Source organism: Cryptomeria japonica, chromosome 1 (assembly GCF_030272615.1).
Source record: "Cryptomeria japonica chromosome 1, Sugi_1.0, whole genome shotgun sequence".
NCBI classification, from domain to species: Eukaryota; Viridiplantae; Streptophyta; class Pinopsida; order Cupressales; family Cupressaceae; genus Cryptomeria; species Cryptomeria japonica.
Window position 1 is genome coordinate 700,719,623 of NC_081405.1, and position 22,631 is coordinate 700,742,253.

The 22,631-nt window shown below is 32.3% G+C and overlaps 1 protein-coding gene across 1 annotated transcript; it reads right to left on the reverse strand.

Moving 5' to 3' along the window:
• Positions 1-6,265: 6,265 nt before the first annotated feature.
• On the reverse strand, positions 6,266-15,682 carry LOC131044614 (kinesin-like protein KIN-14I). Its single transcript, XM_059221547.1, is given in 19 exon segments — positions 6,266-6,722; positions 6,923-7,095; positions 7,332-8,008; positions 8,118-8,315; positions 8,623-8,786; positions 8,871-9,124; positions 9,342-9,508; positions 9,511-9,804; positions 10,256-10,362; positions 10,448-10,627; positions 10,722-10,817; positions 10,945-11,026; positions 11,127-11,357; positions 11,516-11,584; positions 11,784-11,843; positions 12,035-12,364; positions 13,027-13,170; positions 13,546-13,709; positions 15,269-15,682. Coding segments are annotated over 19 exon segments (3,675 nt in total). The 5' UTR covers positions 15,441-15,682; the 3' UTR covers positions 6,266-6,609.
• Positions 15,683-22,631: the final 6,949 nt, after the last annotated feature.

Below are 22,631 nucleotides of genomic sequence, written 5' to 3' on the forward strand. Positions count from 1 at the left end.
TCGCTTCAATAGTCCTTAACAAAAAATAAATCACTTCAATACTCTTTAAGAAAAAAAAAATCACCTCCTTCGAAAAAAATCGCTTTTGTACTCCTTCAACTTCATAAAACTTGATTTAGAACAATTAAAAGATATTATTTTTTTGTTTTTTGTATTTTAAAAATTAAAAAACAACCTCAAATAAATATTGAGCGGTCGCTCACCCACACGACCGCTTGTGGGGCGTCCCACCCCTTGGGGGGTTCGGCTGAGCAGGACTCGACCGAGTCGATTCCTCCTATGTGGCATGCCAAGTGGCTAGCTACTCATCAAAAAATACACTTTTTCAGAACTTTCAACTTCTGCAATGAATTTATCAGTAAAAAATAAACAATCTGAAAAAACTAAAAATACCCTTTTGTAGAGCTCGAAGTCAAGAATATTTTCATATAATTTTTATAGTATTTTGATTAGAATTAGTATATTAAAATTACAAAATACTGCAAATAGGTATATTAACATTCGAGAATGCTTTGATTCAGAAAAACAAAAAGAATAGTAAATCATATCAGAAAAATTTGAAAAATATATATAAAACTAGAGGAGAGAGTCCTCTTCAAGAATATATAATTTGTTTTGGGATTGGTATATATTTGATAGGAGAAATATGGTGGGAGACGAAAACTATCGATTTTGGGTAAGTTCGACTTTGAATTGTTATAACGGTGAAAATATACATTGAAAACAAATCTTTCTCTTTTTTTGCACTGACTATGCATGTTGTCTAAAACATATTTCAAAATCAGAGAAAAACAAGATTATTTACATATAGTTTTTTGGTGGGAGGTGAAACCTCTGATTTGTAGTATTTTTCAGCAATTAAAAAATGGACTTTAAAAATTAAAAAAAACATATCAAATCTTGTTCAATTTTTTTTATAAAAATAATAGGCATAAAATTCATCCAGTTTTACACATTTCATCAGTTTACATCATCTTCAAATATGAAATAGAAATGTCACTTTTGTGCCGTTGAAGTTGAACAATTTTAGTGTTGTTAGCCTTTTCCTTTATAAAAGTGGGACACAAGTTTGTACTTTTACCCCAAAGGACTTTTTTTAAGGGGTCATTGCTGCAAACCCAAAGCTTGGGAAGATCCTTTACTTTTACCAGGTGTGAGCACCTCCTTAGCCAAGTCTGCCAAAACAATATCATCATGCAAAAGAGTGCTAGAATCACTTAGATCTCTCAAAACTAGACTAGTAGGAGACACCTAGGGTAGTCCATCTGATGATTAAAGATCATGAACAACCTCTTGCTCCTGCACAACTTCCATACCCATAACAGTAACCCCATAAGTCATATCCACATGATTCCCTTCCTCCAAAGACAAAGTGTCCAACATCTCAAACCAGTTGAAACCCTCATTAGATTGCCTATCTCGAAAAGGTCTTTTTTGACCCCGCCCCTTAGCCTAAGGCTTAACTGGCACAAACCCATCATTATCCTTAACTAGACCACCACCCATCACAGGGGTTTACCTTTATCCTCTTTATCCGCATTCGATGTTGGATTATTAACCATCAAATTTATAAACAAATTCATTTTTTCTAAAATAATTTTAGTTGGAACATCCTATTGGAGGAGATGAAACAACTTTTCCCATGTTTTTCTTAACTCTTTAAAATCCTACCTTTCAACCACATTATTGCATCAAGAAAACTTTTTGAAATTTTTTAATATATTCTTCGATAGATCCAAGGGCACTAATTTTGAATATATATAATTCTATAATTTATTTTTTAATTTCACTATAGCTTAATCATTACAATAAAACATAATAATGATTGAAAATTTTAAAAATATATTGAATTTTTTTTAATGAATTAAAAACAATTGATGCACTAAAGGAGGACAATCCTTGTCGAAATGGTATTTTTAAAAAATTCTTAATAAATTGTTAGGACATGAAAGCCCATTAAATTAGGTTCTTAATATTAAAATTTTATTTTTTAAAAAATATTTTGTTCAAAATTAATACATATGTAGTAAGCTTTAAGTCAGTAAAATGGTAAAAAAATAGAAGGCTCTTTAATCTTATTGTTATTATTATTTTAAGTAGTATTATTATAAAAAAATATATCCAAATAATTAAAAAAATATATAAATATAAACTACACTATAAATTATACATTTCATTAATTTTTATTATTCTAAAATAGAAAATATATCACTTTTAATGCTTCAAGTCAAAAAATTGGATTGATGTTGTCTATTTCTTTATAAAAATATAACATGAAATCAAAATTTTATCTTATGATTTTATGTATCATCTATCTATTATCCATTCCACTGATTTATGCAAATTTGATTCATAAAAATTAAAATTTATTAGGATTCATAAAACTCATTCAAGTGTAATTTGACATTCATTATTCCTTATTCTACAAGTTAATAGATGAAAACTCTTTATGTAAATCAATATCATGTTTGATAGGATAGTATTATATCATGTTTGAGAGCATAGTATTAAAGATATACCATGCCAATGAACTTTGATCATATTTCAATAGAATGGAATCCCTCCACCTTTTTCTTCTACTAGAGAAATAACAAATTTGAGATTTTCAAGGTTGTGACACAATTGTAAAATTGTGCAAGTCATTCATCCCACGTATCCCAAGTATCTTATATGGCTTATTTTCTTTATAATGTTTTTGCCTTTGAATTGCACCTTCAATGGATTTTGTAGCTAAACATACTTTTTTCCTTGTATTAGACATCTGAATTTTATTCAATCTTTTTTTTTAAGAGATTAAAATGAAATTATGTTGTTTTTTAAATGAATAAATCTATTTAATTTTTATAATTGGTTAAAAAGGTAAAATATAATATTAAAAAAATGGGTGGTACAAAAATACATTTCCAAAGTCTAATTGGATCAAGACCACATATAATATAAAAATAAGTAGGCAATTAATACAATATGAGGGAGATTTTTCTAATATTGTTTCTAATGATGTTTGAGAAAATTTTGATGATAAAAATCTCCCTCCTATTCATATTGTATTAATTACCTAGATTAATTGGAAAGTTGGAAACCCCTTCTTTTTAGATTGTCCTGAGTTAAGATTTTTTCATGCATTAGGGACCACCAAAAGAAGTTGACTTTAGGGATTAGTTGTGAGTTCCATATCTTCCTCCAACACTCAACATCGCCAGTGGGTCTCAGGAGCTGTCTCTAAGCAGACTTGGTCGAGAAAGCCCCCGACTTGGTCCCCTTCCAAATGAATCTGTTTTCCTGGGGAGCTAGGGGAATTCTACATTCCAACATAAAATCCTGCAACTCTAGAGCAATGGGTAGCAGGTTGGGCCGATTAGAGAAGATCTTGGCAATGTTCTTCCATTTTCCTCTTCCCAACCAGACAATTTTTAAATGTTTATTAAGACTTTTATATATCTATTGAACTTACGTAGAATGATCATAGTTTTTGATAGAGGAAAGTAAGAAGGTTGTAATTTTGCTGATGATCTACAAACAGTTGGCTTGCCACTGTTTCTTTGTTCTATTCTCGAGTCAGTCCCCTTGTTTTGGCTGCTTTAAATATAAAAAACAATATTATCATTAATTAATTCCCAACTAGTGTGAGCACCCTCTTCCTTAGAATTATCATCTATAGGTCTTTGAACATACTACAAATACAGTATTATGTACAACTAAAATTCAATCTAAAATCTAATAATACAATCATGTGAGAGCAAATATATTCTATTACTTATGATTTATGTTGAGCCTAATATCTTCACGAAGGAAAATTAAAAAACTAAGAGATAAATCTACTTAAATAATATGTGATTTATGCTTGATTATAATTTGAAAGTGAATGAGAAATGCAAAAATACCTTCTTACATTCAAAATGAATAAAATATAATAATTGTAAATATAATGACACATATAAGTACAATTTTATACTTAAAATCTAATATAATATAGTGTTATATATCAAAATTAAAGAAAAAACAAAACAGAACAATATATAATCAATTATAAGAATAAACAAGTGCCACATAGTAGTCAGTACTTGCCTTGTTAATTTGTAGTTGAAATAGTAATTTATTAATTGTAACTAATATATTCTTAAATTTAATTTATTTTGTATTATTATTTTTTATTAATTTGTAGTTGAAATAGTAATTTATTAATTGTAACTAATATATTTTTAATTTAATTTTTTTTAATATTATTTATACAATTTAACATGGCATTGATACTTAATTTTTTTAATCTATATTATAAACTTTGTCATGATACATGCAAAGTTTGGGGGATTTTAAAACAATAATATCTATAATTATAAAATATTTCATGAATAACATATTAATAACTATGTTTTAGTTATGATATGTGAAAGTTTTTACTGGTCAAGAAAATATGTAACTACCACTCTTGTGTGTTCCTAGTGTTAATTTTTATTGATATGATAAATGTTATTTTGAGTTTTTTGTAAATTATAATGTTAACAAATGTGCATCTATACTATAAAATTAATTAAAAAAATTTAAAGAAAGAAAAACAAGTGCCACATAGTGGTGCCTTGTTTTTAGTATAGTTTTAGATTTAAATCTATTTTAAAAACTAAAATATAATAAACAAAAATGTGTAAACAAAATTATATAAAAAATTAAATATTAAGAAAAATTAAAATTAATAATAAATAACAATAGTCTTGATAGATAATAATTTTATTAAGTCAAATTAATTAAATAAAAATAGTAATAATTTTATTAAGTCAAATTAATTAAATAAAAATAGTAATAATTTTTAAAATTCATTGTTGCTTTTCATTGGTCTAAATAATTTTTAAAAATAAATAGTTAATTTGCAAACAAGGTTGTGTATCGTGTAACATGTTAGGTAGTTAAAATGCAAATAGTGCAAATGGTGCTTGTTCTTGATCAATAAATTCCTATAATACCTAGGTACACTACTTATACTCTTAAAACTTTTCCAACACTCCTAACCATTATTTTTAGAGCTTCACAACTAGGTAATCCATCTTCTCTTTAGACGCCTAAAGAGTCCAGTTGATGTTAACACAACGCACATTGTTGAACATGCATACAACTTACGTTCTTGCTCTTCTTTATAGTTGGGGTACCTTGACTTCAGAACGCTGGTCCAAGGAATAGTGCGAGCCAAGCTGTAAAAGCGCGTTGGATGCATTGAAGGTTGTGTAGAGGCGTAAACCAAAATTTCAAACCAGATTTCTCCAACAGAAAGCAGAAAATGATCAAAACTTCAAACTTTGTATTTGATTTTCAAATTTTGTATTCAAAAAGTTCTGTTTCTTTCGTTCTACTTGCTTCACTAGGGTTGTAGCCCTAGAAAATGAACCCCAACTTCTGAAAATGTGGCCATGGTGATTGTGGTTGTGATGTAGGCTGCTGGGTAGTGAAAAACATAAAAACAGTATGCAACAGTTGTTTCATGTTGAGGACAAGTTGCGAACCCAAAACAAGGAAATTAGGCCCTCTCTGTCATGTTCTTTGCAACTAAGATGTCAAAAGGTTCTAGCTATCAAGGAAATGATTGTTTTGGTTATGAAGGTACACCCACCTTCCATTGACAGGTTTAAGAATGATCCTTTGGTCATTGCATGCTAATAGTCTAGGCAGAGATTTAATATTTCTAAATACATGGAGGTATAGAGAAGATGATGTCCAAAAGGTAGATAATTAGTTGGAACAATTACATTCACACACAATTCTCATTGCTTGTTCAATTTTGCACTTTAAGCTTTAGGGCTTAGAGGCACTATCTCTGTTTTTAGCAACATGCATGCATAGCATAGAATATTATAATGAATGTATATGGTTCAACCATTATCGGGAAAAACACACCAAAGACTGTTTCATTTGTACACGACAAACATTATCGAGAAGAAAAGAGGAATAAACATTAATAATTGTTGAATCGTACCTTTTCTGTTTTATTATTTGTAAAAAATTTAATCATGACTCTGCTAAGATAAACACTTTCTAGAGACGCATTTTAGGGCCTCTAAGCATTCTACCAGATGGAACCCTGGAATACTGGTACGCTACACAGCAGCTAAGCACCTTCACCATTGTACAACAAAACCGATCGAAAATGTAGATTACTCAGTTCTATGTACATGCCCACAGGGACATCAAAATTCTGGAGAGTATAAATAGGAGTGGCAAAGAAACTAAGCAAAACCAAAAGATCTAAAAACCCTGAGAAATTTACAAACCAAACAAGAAAGACAGCTAAAAATTTCTGTTTTTTATTGCTGAAGGGTGAAGCTGGTAGACATATACAACTCAAAATCCCAAAGACATATAGGATGAGATACATAAGCCATTAGAACAGGACTTCCATAAGATTATATCCCATTGGTGATAAGAGCATCACAATCGTGTGTACTGCTCAAATTATGTACACCACACAACAAGCATGGAAATTAATCAACAGTTTTTCCACTCTTCTATCCATCATCTAGGATAGGTTCATCAATGCTCTTAGCTTCCTTTTGATCAAATAAATAATACACCAAAATAATAATTGAAAAAATATAATAAATAATACAGTAATACTGACAACAATCCTCAATGCCATCTTCTTGATGGTGTGGATGATGCCTCTCCAATCTGAGTATCAAATGGCTGCCTGTAAAAAGTCGTCTTTGCATAATTCTCGAGAGATGATCCTTCGGGTGAAACTGATGAAAATAGAATCAAAGCAAAGATTGTAGCCGGTATTTCATCAGAGCTGGTTTTGGGGTCCAATCAAGAACAGTCAATGTGCAAATTTTAGACCCACCCATACTTTTCTTCCATAAAGTTTCTTTCCCTTTCCCCGAGCATTCAATATCCAGCATGATTAGAATTCATTGGAATGTACAGTTCATGGGCTACTTACTCGAGGCAACCCTGCCTTCGAATGTGAATTTTCCTCCTGGTGAAATGCGTTTTGATTCCATTCCCCCAGGAGGCAGGCTAGCAACTGATTGCCTCACTGATCGAGCTTTCATCTGTCCATTGCCATTGTACAACCTGCTTGCTGAAGCAGGGCTTCTGGCTTGGCTTGGACTTCTGCAAGTGGAAAAGAGGTTGTTTGAATGATGTAAGCAAATTGGATAGACAATGACATGAATTTATACACTACTCTTCTTCCCAAAAAATAGTAGAAACAAAATGATACTAGTTGTAAACGGATATACATAGTAACAAATAAACAAACATTTCTAATCAGGACAAGCTCTACTAAAATTGAGTGCATCTACTTTAGAAGCTTATTCGTAAAGAGTAGAAATATGCAATATGTTTACCTTCTCTCCACAGGTTGAGAACTCCTTGTAGAGGTCTGTGGAGTCTTTCTAATCCTTGGAACATGTTGGATTGTAGTTATGTCACCCAGATTAAGTTCCTTAAATTGCAATAAATCTGTCTCAGAACAGTCACTTGTTCTGTACACATCTATGTCTGATTCATCTGTTGCTCCGGGTGGAGTTCTTCTTACCTGAGTTTCTTGCTTCCCTTTCACCTCAAGTTTATTCCTTTTTCCTACATGTGCTTCATTACGGTCCATCAAAAATTGGATGTCTTCTCTCTCTGGATAGATCTTCCTTGGATTGGCATAATACTTCTGATAGAACATATCAGAAATGCTATCTTGTTTTGCCAACTCACAAGCTTCCCTCATAGCATCATTTCGTGAAGCTGCACTATGAATTGTTAAATGTCTATTTACCATCACCTTGTCTTGCCATTTTCTTGCTTCTTGTTCCTCTAAGATATCATGTTTAATTCTGCTCTTTGTGTGATTTCCACGATCAGCAGAGAGTGATCTTCTTTCAGCAGACAATGATCTTCTGTCAGCAGATAATGATCTCCTCTCTGGAGATGGTCGGCATACCAGCCGGGGATAATTCACTTCAGCTTCCTCCCCTGGAAGGTCCCTATTATAGATGGGTTTCCTTTGCCTTCCTGAAGAAATGCTCCTACCCTGAGACTTTTTTCATGCAAATATTTCAGTCTTATTACTTTCATACAGAACAATATAAAAAGGTCTGTCAGTAACAATATCAGAGGAAAATGTAGATTTCTGCATTTACCTCAATGTTTCCAACCTCTTCCATAGGCTGTCTCCTGTTTGACTGTGCTTGAGAATCTCTGATTTGTCTCTGCAATGGCAATGGTGATAATCCAACCTTCATCCGCTGTCTTTCAGTACTACTCCTAGAGCTTCTCATGCTCTGAGACTGTTCTCCTTCAGATTCCTTTTTGGCCAATGCAACTTTCAAATTGTATATCTGCAGTTTTCCAGATTGAAATTAATTTCTATTTCATAAAAGACCAAACTCAAAACTATCTAGATTGAAGAACAATTTATTGGGAAATTATAACACCAATGAATCCAAATCTTGCTCACTGATTGATCTGAGAATCTCATCAAATCCATTGACACAATGTTTTGCTATTCTATCAAGATGGTAATTCTTACTTGCTTGAACATGCCCTTTGTAGTAATTAGAATACATCCAAGTTTTAGATTCATTTACAATAATGATATTGTGACCTTTCAACTAGCACAAATTGGGGGAAAAAATAGTAGCACACCTGTTCCTTGAGCTCCCGAACTTCGGCACTCTCTCTATTAGAACGAGCTGCACCGAGTTCAACAGTGGCTACTCGCTCCGCAAATTTGAGAGTACTTAATGTCTCTCCATAAGACTCTGCTTCCGGACTTATGTGCACAAACATAAGAGTTTTAGCCTGCCCCCCTAATGAAAAGAAACACAGAGTCAATCTCCTGAACATAACAAATAAAGTTTTTAACAATCAACAAAAGAAAAGAGGATTGTGACCTAAGGAATCCTGAAGCAACTGTGTTAGCTTGCTATTTCTGTAGGGAACATGTGAGTTCTTTTGTGCAAGTGCAGAGATCACATCTCCCAAGGCTGAAAGTGATTTATTGATGTGTTGGGCTTCCTTCAATCGATCTCCTGTAGCCTCAGATTTATCAACCCTCTCACTTCCAGCAAGGTCCACTAAATGAAGGCATCCTCGAAGGATTGATCCTGTGGCCAAATCTGTTCCTTGTACATGTACTGTCAAAACACTACAAACCATTCTTTTTGTTGGTTCCTGTGCTTCAAGTTCTAAATTTTGGAAGTGGAGAAATCTATTGAAGAAGTATTCAAAGATAATCCATGGAGATGAACAAAGAAATTTTATAAAAACATAAAAATTGCAGAGAATAAATGCAAAAATTACCATCATTTACATGAATGCAATGATTGCTGGGAGTATGTACTGAAAAAGCAGATTCGAATTACCTGTGTGATCGACTACTACGGTCGTTCAAAGCAGTTGCTCCAACAACGCGGTTCTTCTGTCCAATGTTCATCAGGTTGATCACATCAGATGTGGATACAACTGGTATTAAATTTGCATCAGGCACATTGAGTCCATTTTGCTGAGAATTGTTCCGAATTTCTAGTGTTCCATGGAGTCAAGGATTTCTTCAGTTTTTAGACTCAAGCAATCATAATTTGAATATAGAAAAAAGAAACTTGAAGAGAATGCCCAAGTGTAATAGGCTTATACGAGAAAAGGATATCTCCGACTAGAACCATCTGTAGCAAGCAGATCTCTCACTTGCTCATTGTATATCTCTATCATTTGAACTCCAACTTGATATTCAAACACATTTTTCCTGTTTTTTGAGATTTCAAATAAGTCATTCAATGCTCTGTAGTTCACACCCCAATTCTCCTCTGTAATTACTTGAGGACCACTCTGAAAAGAAACATAGATGAATCAGTGCAAGAATTGTTTCATTAATGAACCTAACTCAACATCCACGCACACATTGTGAGTGACAAGATTTGTGGAGATTAAATTTATTCTTAAAGCAGTGCAATATGGCAATGCTTGTCACTACTGCTGTGTATGACCTACCAGGGCAGCAATGTCGATATGCAGCAGATAATAAGGAAATCACAACTGTTTATATGAATTCCATGGCTAGAATAGTGCTGTGGTGAAAACATGGAACTGTTCATGTATCCAAAATTTCTCCTTATCAAATCTCTTAGTTTCCACACCCTGAATGATTATAAGTCTGTCTGTTAATATGCTCCTATTTGGTTTGATTTTTATTTATGTTTCCACAAGTATGCTTTGTTATAATATTATGACAATAATGGCTTCAATTAATTATACCGATAGTACAAATAATGTGACCCACCATTGTAAATGTCTTTCCAGAACCAGTTTGTCCATAAGCAAAAATGCAAACATTGTAACCATCCAGGACAGATCGTATTAGAGGTTGCGTATCCAAGAAAATTTCCTCTGTACATTGGCATGATAAACAACAATTAGAACATGCCATTGTGTCTCTTAAAGCAACAGAGTTATGATTGTCCAGGTGCATTACCTTGAGTGGCAGAGGTTCCAAACACTTTATTGAAATTAAATGTCTTGCGTGCTTCCTTGCCCTGCTTAGCAGGATTAACAATCATGAGAGTACCATTCTCTCCAACAAAATCGACTGTAGTTTGACAGCCTGCCTGTCCAGGCAAGAAAGGCCTGATTCGGCAATACACTCTTATGCTCCCTAATTCAGAAAGAAAAAATCAGGAGGATAAAATATTTACTTGGAACTCATAGATTTAACCTCAATAAGATTGATTTTTTTTACAGATACATACCTTTGAGATCTTGCACTTGATTGTATAGCTGTCTGTTTTCCTCTAGAACATTGTGATACCCTTCTGCGGCTTGTACAACCCCTTGAAGATGGATCCCTGCATCATGACATTCAACAAAGGGATAAGTATTCTATTGTGGAAGGTAACAAATTCCTCAAAACAAAAGGAAACAAGGAACTGTTGTAATTGTGGCATCCTTCAGCAAAGAGTAGTAACAAGTTACCAAGATTTTCCAATTCTTCTGTCCATTTTAGTTGCAGCATTTTGATGCCTTCCTTTGTGGTGTAGAGTGTGTACTTCAGTTCCTGTGAGATTTCAATGCTCTGTGAAGAGGACTAGCATGGACTTCGATGCATAAATAAATATTTTGTTGAAATCAATTTAAGTTCATTTCTGATAATATACCTCAATTTCTCTTTCAAGATTAAATTGCAGTTGCTGCTTTGGATCAACTCTTGTATAATGATCCATTTGACTTGACAGATGAGAAAAGTGTTTTGCATTCTGTACTTTCGCATCTTCGCCTTGTTTCGCTTCATTATACTGAAATGAACTTCTGTTAAGTGCTCCCAGAAAATCAGACTTCAGCAATGAATCGTCTTCACATTTGAGAAGGTCCTTTAGAACCATTCTTAACTGTAAAAAAGACAAGTAGAGATTATAAGCTTTCTCTTGAACAGCATATTTCTAATGATTGTTCTTAGTGTAGCTATCAGAGTTCAAGTGCTAACAAGTCAAAAGATTTTATGAAATCTGAAAGACTTGTAAAGTAGATGTTAAACTTGAAGCATCACCTGCTCCCCTTGGTTGGCAAGCCGCCTCTCAAACTCCTCCATGACTTTAGTCAACATAGATTCTACAAGCTGGAAGGACAATCAGAAATTTCAAGAGACAGACAAGACCACAAGGAAGTAATAAAAAGGTTGACAGATGCTTGACAAATCACAATGCCTGCTTGGACAAAACCCCTATTATCAACAACTAAAATATGGGATATCCATCATCACATATATGACAAGCATTGAGTGAGGAGCAAAATATACAGTGGATTCAAAGGCTCACCATAGGCAGTTCTTCAGCCTTTTTGTCGGAAAGAATTTTGAGAAGTAGATTGGTGAGTGCCTGCAGTGATGGATGCTGTTAAATCAAGCAATTGATCTTCCCAAAGCTATTAATTTTCTCAATTTGAATACAACTTTTTTGTCATAATGAGAATATCAATGAAACATAACTTGTACAGAAAAATGAAATTGGTTTCAACAAGGGATCAGACAAAACGAAAAAACAATTCGCAATAATTATAGCCTACTTACTGTTCCATTGCAATTCATGGAGAGATCCTTGTTTGTGTAGTCCTTTGCCAAAAAAGCTTCAGGGAATTTGATTCTGAGGTATTCTAAAAGAGCGCTTGTAACATTGTTTCCGAGCAGATCCTGTTGCTTGAGTTGCTCCTGATTGCTCTTCAATGTTAAATTATTCATTAACTCAGAGTTCTTCCCAGGTCCTTTGATGGGAAGCTTTATTCCATCAGGAAACTTCACATTAACACCATATTTCAGAAGGCCATGTGCTCCTGTTTGCTTCCAGTCGTAGTAGGATTTTAGGCCTAGAACACAATCCACTACTTTTATGGATGACCCTCCCTGAAAATGTGTACACTTGGTAAAGTAAAATAATGCTACAAGATGAAGCATTCATCTAGAAATTTCGTTAAGAAAAGATTGTATGTTCACTGAAGTATTATTTAGTAGATTCAAGAAACATAATCTTGGCTTGCTATGATGCTTTTGGATGCATTCTGCAATAAAATATGAAATTCTACTCCCAAAATTGCAAAGAGCATTGTTTGGGAGAAACATGGAAATTCAAGATACCAAAGAGGACAGCATTTTGTTTTTAATATACATGCAAAACGTGCTTCAAAACATGGGGCTTTAATGAAAACACACATATAGCTTGCAAATGACAATGGAAAATCCTGAAGTGCCGTAGACAGAACATATTTGTCTATTATACTAAGATCTTGAATTGTCTGTCAGGGCCGTGGTCTAACAGCATGACTAGGAGCCGAGGGAATTATCACAATGTTGATCCACTTTCAAAACCTGACAGAGAGATCTGGCTTGGTGGATGGGGCAGAGGAATTGGCTTTCGATGAATCCTTGATGTGAGGGCACAATGACAAGGTGGCTTTGGATAAAAAAGATCCCGACTTGCTACAACTGTGGAATTCGAATATTAGACGGTCCTTCAAATGATAGTAGTCATGAAAATATTGAACTACAGTAAGGCAATAGATACAAACCTGTTCCAAATCAGAAGCCTCAAATGTTGGCAGCTGCATTTCTTCAACTGCAACAAGGAAGTTCCTCACATTCTCGAAGTATTGAATTGCAGACAAGGCTGCTCCATCCAGACAAGGAACTGAAGGTGCCGGATTTTCCACCACCTGTTACAATTTCAAGCGAAAATGAACACGACTCGAGCTGAATCCAGATATATAGAAAAATTCCATGGAAATATAATTGTAATACAATGTTTTTATTTGTGTCCTCCAGACTGTATAAGATCTATTGGATGGAGTAATTTAGACTAGGATATGCACAAGTTTTGGCAGATTTACGCCATTTATATCATCCTGTAAGCATCTTAGCTACCATTTACAAATCTTTCTCTAAATAAATTGAGGAACCTTTGACTTAATAAAGATTCGAAAGCAGACAGATATGAACAGTCAAAACACTAATAGCAGAAACTTCGATAACTGTAGAAATCCAGATCCCTCGTACATGTGAAATTATATTGCCAGAATTTTGCAGCATACCTTAGGTACAGCTCCAGGATTAACTGTGTTAAGCAAATTACAAAGAATAAGACCATTGTGTAGTCCCAGCCTAAATTCTTCTTCAGTTGGTTCATTTGGCAGTGAATCCGCGGCTACATCAACCATTTCTCTTAGCCATGCTGCAGCTTGATACCTTCTGGAAGCTGCAATATGCACATGCAAGTATAACTACACAAGAATGTAAATGCTGAAATTTCTCAATAGAAGGAAGCATTTGCTTATAGAGTATACAAATAAGCTGCAAAAATTCAAATCTCCAAAATCGAATCTGGTTTGAAAAGTATATATACAATTAGGAGAACTCTCAGAAACTGCGGAAATTCAATCATTGAAGATAAAATCTGGCTGCATTTCTACATACACAATGAAATGGAAGATTTGCTTTAAAAGTATTCAGATAAACTGCAAAAATTCAATCTTGAAGGTCGATTCTGGATTTAAATGTATAAACAGAATCAAATGAAGGCTTTGTTTTAATAAGGATTAACGGGAGCTGCAAAACTTCGATCTTGAAGGTCGAACCTGCCTTAAAATGTACATTCAAAATCCACTGGAGGATTTTTTTTTAAACTAATACCCATAAGCACTGAAATTCAAGCGGCTAGTGTGCTAATAAATTCTTTTAAAGCATGCTGTATCTGTCGTTAACAAAATTTCCTCCCACTGTTCAAAATTTACAACCATTTTATAAAATAATTCGTGTTTTCAGCACCCTGCACTGTAAGCTCAAAAATTTGCTAAAAAAGTCAACATTTTGAACAATACACAAGCATTTATTTTAACATCTTTTATGACACATCACAAACATTTCAGAAGAAATTTCCTGCATTTTGTTTAAAAACAGATTGCAAGCATTTCAGCAGAAATTTATGGCATCTTCTTCAGGAATAGATTTCAAGCATTTCATCATCACATTTTTTCTTACAGATTACAGGCATTTCAAACAGAATTGTATTGCATCTTCGTCAACAACTCGGAATTAGAGTCATTTCAGTAAAAACCTTCATCATCTGTCAGAAATAATCGTCCAGATAAACTGTATGTGTTTGTGTAAGCAAATAAAAATATAGGATTTTATACAGAACAGACGTGCTCTACAGGAATTCTGAAATCTTCAATTCTTAATCTCTTAACATATCATGAATCCACAACACCTTCTCTTCAAATACACTACACGAATTTAATTAATTACACCATCTTCTTGTTGAAAGGCTTACAATATCATCGGAAAGTTTTTACATATCTTTGTTTGATTATCTTCTGGATGTACTACCAGTCTCTAGATAAACCCAAAAAATAGAACGTTTTTTTTCTAAATCGTTCCTGCAGTCCATACAGACATATCGTATGAGCCTAAATTTTTTATTACCACATCCTCTCTTCTAACCGATTAGACGCAACTTCATTTTGCAACAGATTACAAACATCTTTATGAGATTCTGCATAAAAACGTATTAGTTTATCGAGATTTTAAGACCAATACATAATTTATCGTTAGGCGATCCTTAGGCAGTTTTTCCATGTGACATTCCCAAACATTCAACACTGTTAAGTGAAGATTATCACAAACATACAACACTGCAAAGATAACATTAAAGTTCAGATTACAAGCACTTCACTGCATCTCTGGAATCAGACATCAAACATTGCAGATATTAAACATTTCATTTGAAAAAACTAAAATCTTTTTTCCTCATATCACCTGCTTCTTCTGCCTTCCTGTAAGCCAGCGCTGCATAGCTCGGCCTGCTCTGCATCCCTTCTTCGCCATTAACCGCCTCTTGACCATTCAATTTCTTTGAATTTCCGCAATTTTTCTCAGGAAAGCTCGAGCTCATCGTAAAACTGAACGAAAGTTGGTTTTCTGACGCCATTGAACGCAGAAAATTCAAAATCCTCACTTCTTACTCAAGAAAACATCAAAAAGGCAACTCCTTAACATTTATTTCGATTCAAAGCTCATTTCTGACGAGTTTTTGCCGAGGAAACCAGCGATCTGTTCGTCATGCCTAGACGAAAACGATAAGCCTGCCAAAAACAGCGATTTTGAGGCGAAAATAGGATATTTAGAGCATTCTTGAGCTCGACGAATAATCTTTTTATCGCCGTGAGCTCCCTGTATAGGCTCAGTCAATTGTGTTTTAATCGGACCTCAGGTTCGGAAACCATAGATTTCCCAAGCCTCAGATTCGGTGCCATGTCTCAACCACGTTAAAGAGTACGTGTCTTGGCACTGTGAAAGCTTTTCCCAATACTTGTGGAATACTTCGAAAAATGGGCAGCGTATTTTTTTATTTTATTTTTATAATTACGTAATTAAAGAGGAAAATTTAATCTACTATTTACTAATTTGTAATTTACAAGAGTTTAATTGTAAAAGTGATTAATCATTTTAAATTAAATTATTAATTAATTTTTAAAACATATTATAGCATTGAAAAATATGATATTTTCCGTTTATTATATGAAGTAAGAGTATTTCTATTAGAATATCATGTTGAATATTACGTATTAATGCATTTTAGAAGAAAATTGAATTAGTTAATTTTTTAATCATACTTAGCGATTCATTATACAGATGGAAAAAAACAATTTAAATTGATTCAATTATAAGAAAAATGATATTCTAATAAATAATTCATTATATTTTATCAATTATTTTTTATAATTAAATATATTTATATAATGTATATTATTTTAAATAGTATGATGATAAAGATGGATAGAAAAATAATACTAAATATTATACTATAATCTATGATTACTAAATATAAGTAAAGGTCAAATGACCTTGATTTGTTTGTGAAGTTGAAAGGTTCTAAGTGTTCTTATTGATTAAAGAGAATGTGTGTGTTTTTTTAAATTTTAGCTATTTAGGTAATCTTTTATAGGATTGTTCATAACAATTGATAGGACACAATTGCTTGACTCAAGTACTCAATCAAAAGGGGAAACTTGCTAGCTCAAATGGTTGGTTAGGTTGTTTTAAGGCTTTGGGCTTGTCCCATGTAGGTATAAGGTTCAACTCTTATCGACCATGTTTTCTTGTTGGGTGCATTGTTTGAGAATACTATTTATCTACATCACTATCAATTTAGATCAACTATTTCCCCCTACAATGTAGCTACTACAAGTGCTTGCTCCCTATGGTCTCCATTGAGGTGTTGCTAAATAGGGGTAGGGTCATACATGATCACTATCATTCTCATTTTTACATTTGAACAATCTTGCGAGTTAGAAACCACTTTTAGAATCCTTTATCCTTGTCTTTTAGAAAGAGAACATACGGAAAGAAAGAAACATGGAAGAGAATCTTTGCCCTTCATGGACCTTAAGTTCATCTATCTACATTGCATTTACTTCATGCATATTTGAGAATGAGCATACTTAGAAATGCAAGGTTCATACTTAGAGATTCACATACACCTCAAAGTGGGGGCAAAATGTAATAGTGGAAAATACATCCTTATGCATTTCGAATTTAGTTTTGTGCTTATTTTAGGATAATGTCTTAATGCATTTATAGAGCCAACAATGTCATATTTTTGGGTGTAATTGGGCCTACATATCTAATCTTTCTTGCACCCACGGCTATGCACATCTCCATGTGCTTATGCGTGTGCAACCCCAACCCAATTGACTTAATTTATTTGATTCTAATTATCATTCATACTCTAATCTTATTATAAATAAATCCAACTTAATTGTCTAATCTAGGTCATATTTGAAGGTTCAAGGTCATTATTGTAGCCAAAATCTCTATCCTTCTGATGTAAAATTAAAATCATATATTTATTTGACTGGTGTCATTTCACTTAAGTCCCAACCCAACTTTACTCAAATACTTACAATTTAATGTTACATTCTAAGAAAGATAGTTCAACCTTACATTTTAATATTAAGAATATAATTTTATATAAAAATCAATATCAATTTAATATCATTATCGTATGAAATTCCACAATACAAGTAAAAGGCTTTGAATTTCATCAGAATGTCCGAATGAAATACTCCAAAAAAGTAAACGTTGCCTACGTCCGAGCTACGCCGCCCATATGCTAAGAAATTGTTCCCTAAATATAAAATAACAATAAAAGAAAAAGAAAAAAGAAAAAAAATAAAATTTCATATTCTGTTTTTGTCGGATTTTAGAAAATAACTTGAAACCGTCCTAGCCTTTGGTTTGGTGTTAGCTTCGGCAGCTCCCGGTAAACCGCGTAACCTTCACGTTTAGGATAATCTCGGCGGCTACGTGGCAATCGTTCAACGTTTAGTTTTCCAGCGTGTCATATCGGACGGTCGCCGTTGAAGTTGCGTGTCAACTTCTTTAAAAAAGTCCCCGTGAGTCCCACACGTGATTGATTCAAAGTTTCCAACCGCCTTTTCTTACACGACAGCGCCGTCAACAGACGTGAACCACAACGTTAAAACGGATAAGAATATTTCTAACAGACGTACGGGCACGATCTTTCCGTGATGTGCGGAACGTATTCTCCATCATACGATCATTTGACCAAAAGACGTGCGTATTATAATAAATTAAAGTGTGGGTGGACTCTGTTCCTTATTTTTAGGGTTACTTTAGTATTTGGCTTTTATTGTTCTTAAATTTTGGAGAGAGTGGAGAGTCTTCTTTCCTGTTTTTTTGCTGGTTTCCTTATGGGTAATGGTGTAAATTTTTTAAGTTCTTGTTTTCCCTGCTTGTTTTATTGGGAAGAATGTTTGGTATTTAAAAAATAGTAATTAAGGTAATGTTTAATTGAGGGGAGTGATTAAGAATATATTTTAAAGATAATTGTTAGTTTTTTTTAATGATGTTTTGTGTGTATTGGTATTTTGGATTATATTTTATGGTTCATTATAATGTTATAGATAAAGAATACATGTGTTGATCACAGGTATGAGAATGTGAACTAGCCAAAAGATTTTGAATACGCGTGTTGATTAAGTTATCAGGTATGCCAATGTGAACTAGCCAAAAGATTTTGAATACACGTGTTGATCAAGTTATTGGGTATGAGAATGTGAACTAGCCAAAAGATTTTGAATACGTGTGTTGATCAAGTTATTAGGTATGAGAATGTGAACTCGTGAAAAGATCTTTAGACAAACTTTTATTTTCACGGTATCGGGTATGGGTATCGGGTATGAGAATGGTGTTGATCAGGTATGAGAATGTCAACTCCTGAATAGACAAACTTTTATTTTTTTAGGTATTTTGGATTATATTTTATGATTCATTATAATGTTAAAGATAAAAAATACACTATTGATCACAGGTATGGGAATGTGAACTCGTGAAAAGATCTTTAGACAAACTTTTATTATTTTTGTAGGTATGATTTTCTGTGTGGAAGGCAATTTGTTATAGTATTAGGTTTATTACAGTAAAGAGAAAAGAATCAACGTGTTTTGTGGAGTTTTTGTATGATTTTTTGTTTAAAATGAGTTGTGGAAGGGAATTCGTTGTAATATTAGATCTTAGTTGAGTCTCTGAACTCATGAAAATATTTTTAGACAAAATTTCATTATTCTTGTAGGTACGATTTTCTAGCAATTTTTTATAGTATTAGGTCACTTACAGTAAAGATAAAAGAATCAATGTGTTTTGTGGAGATTTTGTATGATTTTTTGTTTAAAATGAGCCGTGGAAGGGAATTTGTTGTAATATTAGATCTTAGTTGAGTCTCTGAACTCATGAAAAGATTTTTAGACAAAATTTCATTATTCTTGTAGGTACGATTTTCTAGCAATTTTTTATAGTATTAGGTCACTTATAGTAAAGATAAAAGAATCAATGTGTTTTGTGGAGATTTTGTATGAAATTTAATAAAAAAATGAGCCGTGGAAGGGATTTTGTTGTAGTAATTAGATCACATTTTTGAGAGAGTTCGTGAAAAGATCTTTAGACAAACTTTCATTATTTTTGTAGGTATGATTTTTGTTAAAAATGAGCTGTGGAAGGCAATTTATTATAGTATTAGGTCACAGTAAAAAAATTAAAAATTAAAATAAAAGAATCAACATGTTTTGTGGAGATTTTGTATGAATTTTTGTTAAAACGAGGAATTTATTATAATATTATGTCTCACAGTTACAGTACAGATAAAAGAAGTAACATGTTTTGTGGAAATTTTGTATGAATTTTTGTTGTGGAAGGGAATTTGTTGCATCTCAGAGTTTTGAGAATGTGAACTCCTGAAAAGATCTTTAGACAAACTTTCATTGTTTTTGTGGTATGATTTGCATACCTTTTTTGACCATAAAAATAATACATGTGAAGTGTGAATAATAAATGAGATGTATATGGCGTGTAATTTTTATATCTATTTTTACTATAGATATAATGTAGGTGAGATGACAGATACATGTGAAGTGTGAATTTCATACATTTTAATAATAAATGAGATGTATATGAGGTGCAATTTTTATATCTTTTTCTATTATAGACATAATGTAGGTGAGATGATAGATACATGTGAAGTGTGAATTTCATATATTTGTAATAATAAATGAGAAGGATATGATATGTAATTTTTATATCTTTTTTATTATAGATATAATGTAGGTGAGATGATATTTTTATACCTTTTCAATCATAGACGTGATGCATGTGAGTTGTCAAATTGTATTGTGTCGTTTATTTTGGTGAAATGTATCACAAACTCAAAACCCTCATGAAGGTGTATTGGTGTCACTTAGTTGTAGAATTATTTTTCTATAATGTTGATATTTTCAACTTAAAGATACAGTTCAATCCATAAAATCAAAATAATTATAATCACCTAAAGCTTACACTTGTTTAGTAAAAAAACACTTAACCTTACAATCCATAATTGCAACAATGTTTTTACACTCTCATATTCACATACCAAACAAGATGATGTGTCTTAGCCAATTAAATGATAATAACTCCAAAAGTACAGATGGCTAAAATAATTATATGACAAAGACAAAGATTATCCATTAGATTACCTAAAACATATCCATAGACATAATAATTGTAAAATAAATTGTTTGAAAAACAACACATAAAAATATCTATCTTCCAATCCTTCATTCCCAAATCAAATATAAAAAATACTTTATTAAACAACAAACAAAAACTAGTACATTTAAAATACAATTATAATTAATTTTTTTTTTAAATAAATACTATCGAATGAAAGTAATTATGATTAATTAATATAATACAAATTTTAAATATTAAAAATTTATTAAAGAAAGAGAGCCATAGTTTTAACTAATATTTATGAAGAAGGAAAAACTAATATATATCATATTTATTGAAATTTATTTTAAAATATAAATATGAATTTCATAATTAATAATCTATACAACTACATATTTATCTCCAATCAAATCATATTTATTCTTATCCATCATCCCAACGGTAAAATAAAACTAAGTCCCCATATGGACAAGATTAGGTAAATCTATCAAAACAACACTTAAGAGTGTGTCCCCACCACTAACTTCAAACTCATTGCATATTTGAGAAACATAGTAGCCCGGCCCCTCCTTTCTTTCTATGGAGTTGGAAATGAGAATCCTATGCATAATTAGGGTTTCAAAAATGTATAGAAAAGCAAACTTAATTATACATGGTTGCTCCACTGGAGCAATTCAAGGGGGATCCCAGAAGTTGACTAGGAAACCTAAAACATAACAATGCATCATTTTGTTACACCCATTATGATGATGATACCACTTGCTTATGTAGCTTTCTGAGGATCAAAATGTAACTTAATCCTTAAGCCCATATATACAATACTCATAAATGATGGATATACACGAATTCTAGTCTAATAAATGATGGATATACATGAATATGGCCCTAAGCCATTATGTTTTGTGTATCTAACTTTAGTTCATTCATTGAACAGTGATGATCTTAGTGTTAAAAAAACACAAGGGGTGACAAGATATGATAGTCAAGCTCATTAATAAAAATGCAAAAGTAACGTTTAAAAGTTAGTGGAAATGAATAATTTACATAGCCGTTCAAATAGAAAGGAGGACAAGGAGGACAGTTGGACCACTATGTCACTTTATAAGAATGAGATGTGACATGGCTAATGTTTATTTTGCATTGAGAGATTCCACCTGTCTTATAATATGAGTTGAGTGAGGGAAAGTCTCAAAAGGAGGTTAGCAAACAGTCATATTGAAGAGTAAAGCAACATCACATGATAATCTTGCTACTTTATAAGCAAAGAAAAATAAAAATACCCAAATCTATCTAACTTTTGGAATACTTCATTATTTTTATCATCAAGTATGTATTCTTATGCAAGGAAATTCAATAGCTTGTATAATGGAGAAGATTAGTTGGGAAAGATGATATTTCCTACCAGCTTGTGTGGATTCAAGTATATTCATTGAAAAATGCATGCTTGTGGAGCACTTATACCTAAAATATAAAACTATATATATACATACACTAAGTGTCATATATATTTAAGAGGATGGGGCCATTAAAATGGAATTTGCTTTTTGACTATGAAAACATGGCATTATTTGAGATTGAATAAAAGATTATTGACATAAATTATAAGATGATTCAAGTTAATAAATCAAATTGACAATAACATGAGAAACAACAATGATTAGAGCAGATATTTTGATTTATGGCAGTTCAAAAGATTGATGATGAACTTTGATGTGCTTTTCCATAAAAAGTATAAATTAATTGACATGTTATTCTATATGTGGTCGGTGCATCAATTGTTTTAATTAGTATTGTTTGAAAGTTCTATGGCCCTCCATGTGTGGTTATATTTATAAAATCATTTATCAAAGAAAAATTCTCTAGCATAATGTTGTGTAATTTAAGTACATTTTATACTATTCAAGTTAAAATGACAACCTCCATAGTGCCTTACAAATTTATTTAGGATTGGTTTAAATATTTATAATTAAGTTTTCGGCAAAAAGATATTTTTATAGCTCATTAAATTAAGTTAAAGTATTTTTTTAGTAAAAAAATGTTTGATATAATTTTTTTTATTTTTATTTTTATGATAATATGCAATCAATTTTTATTAACTCAAAAATATATTACA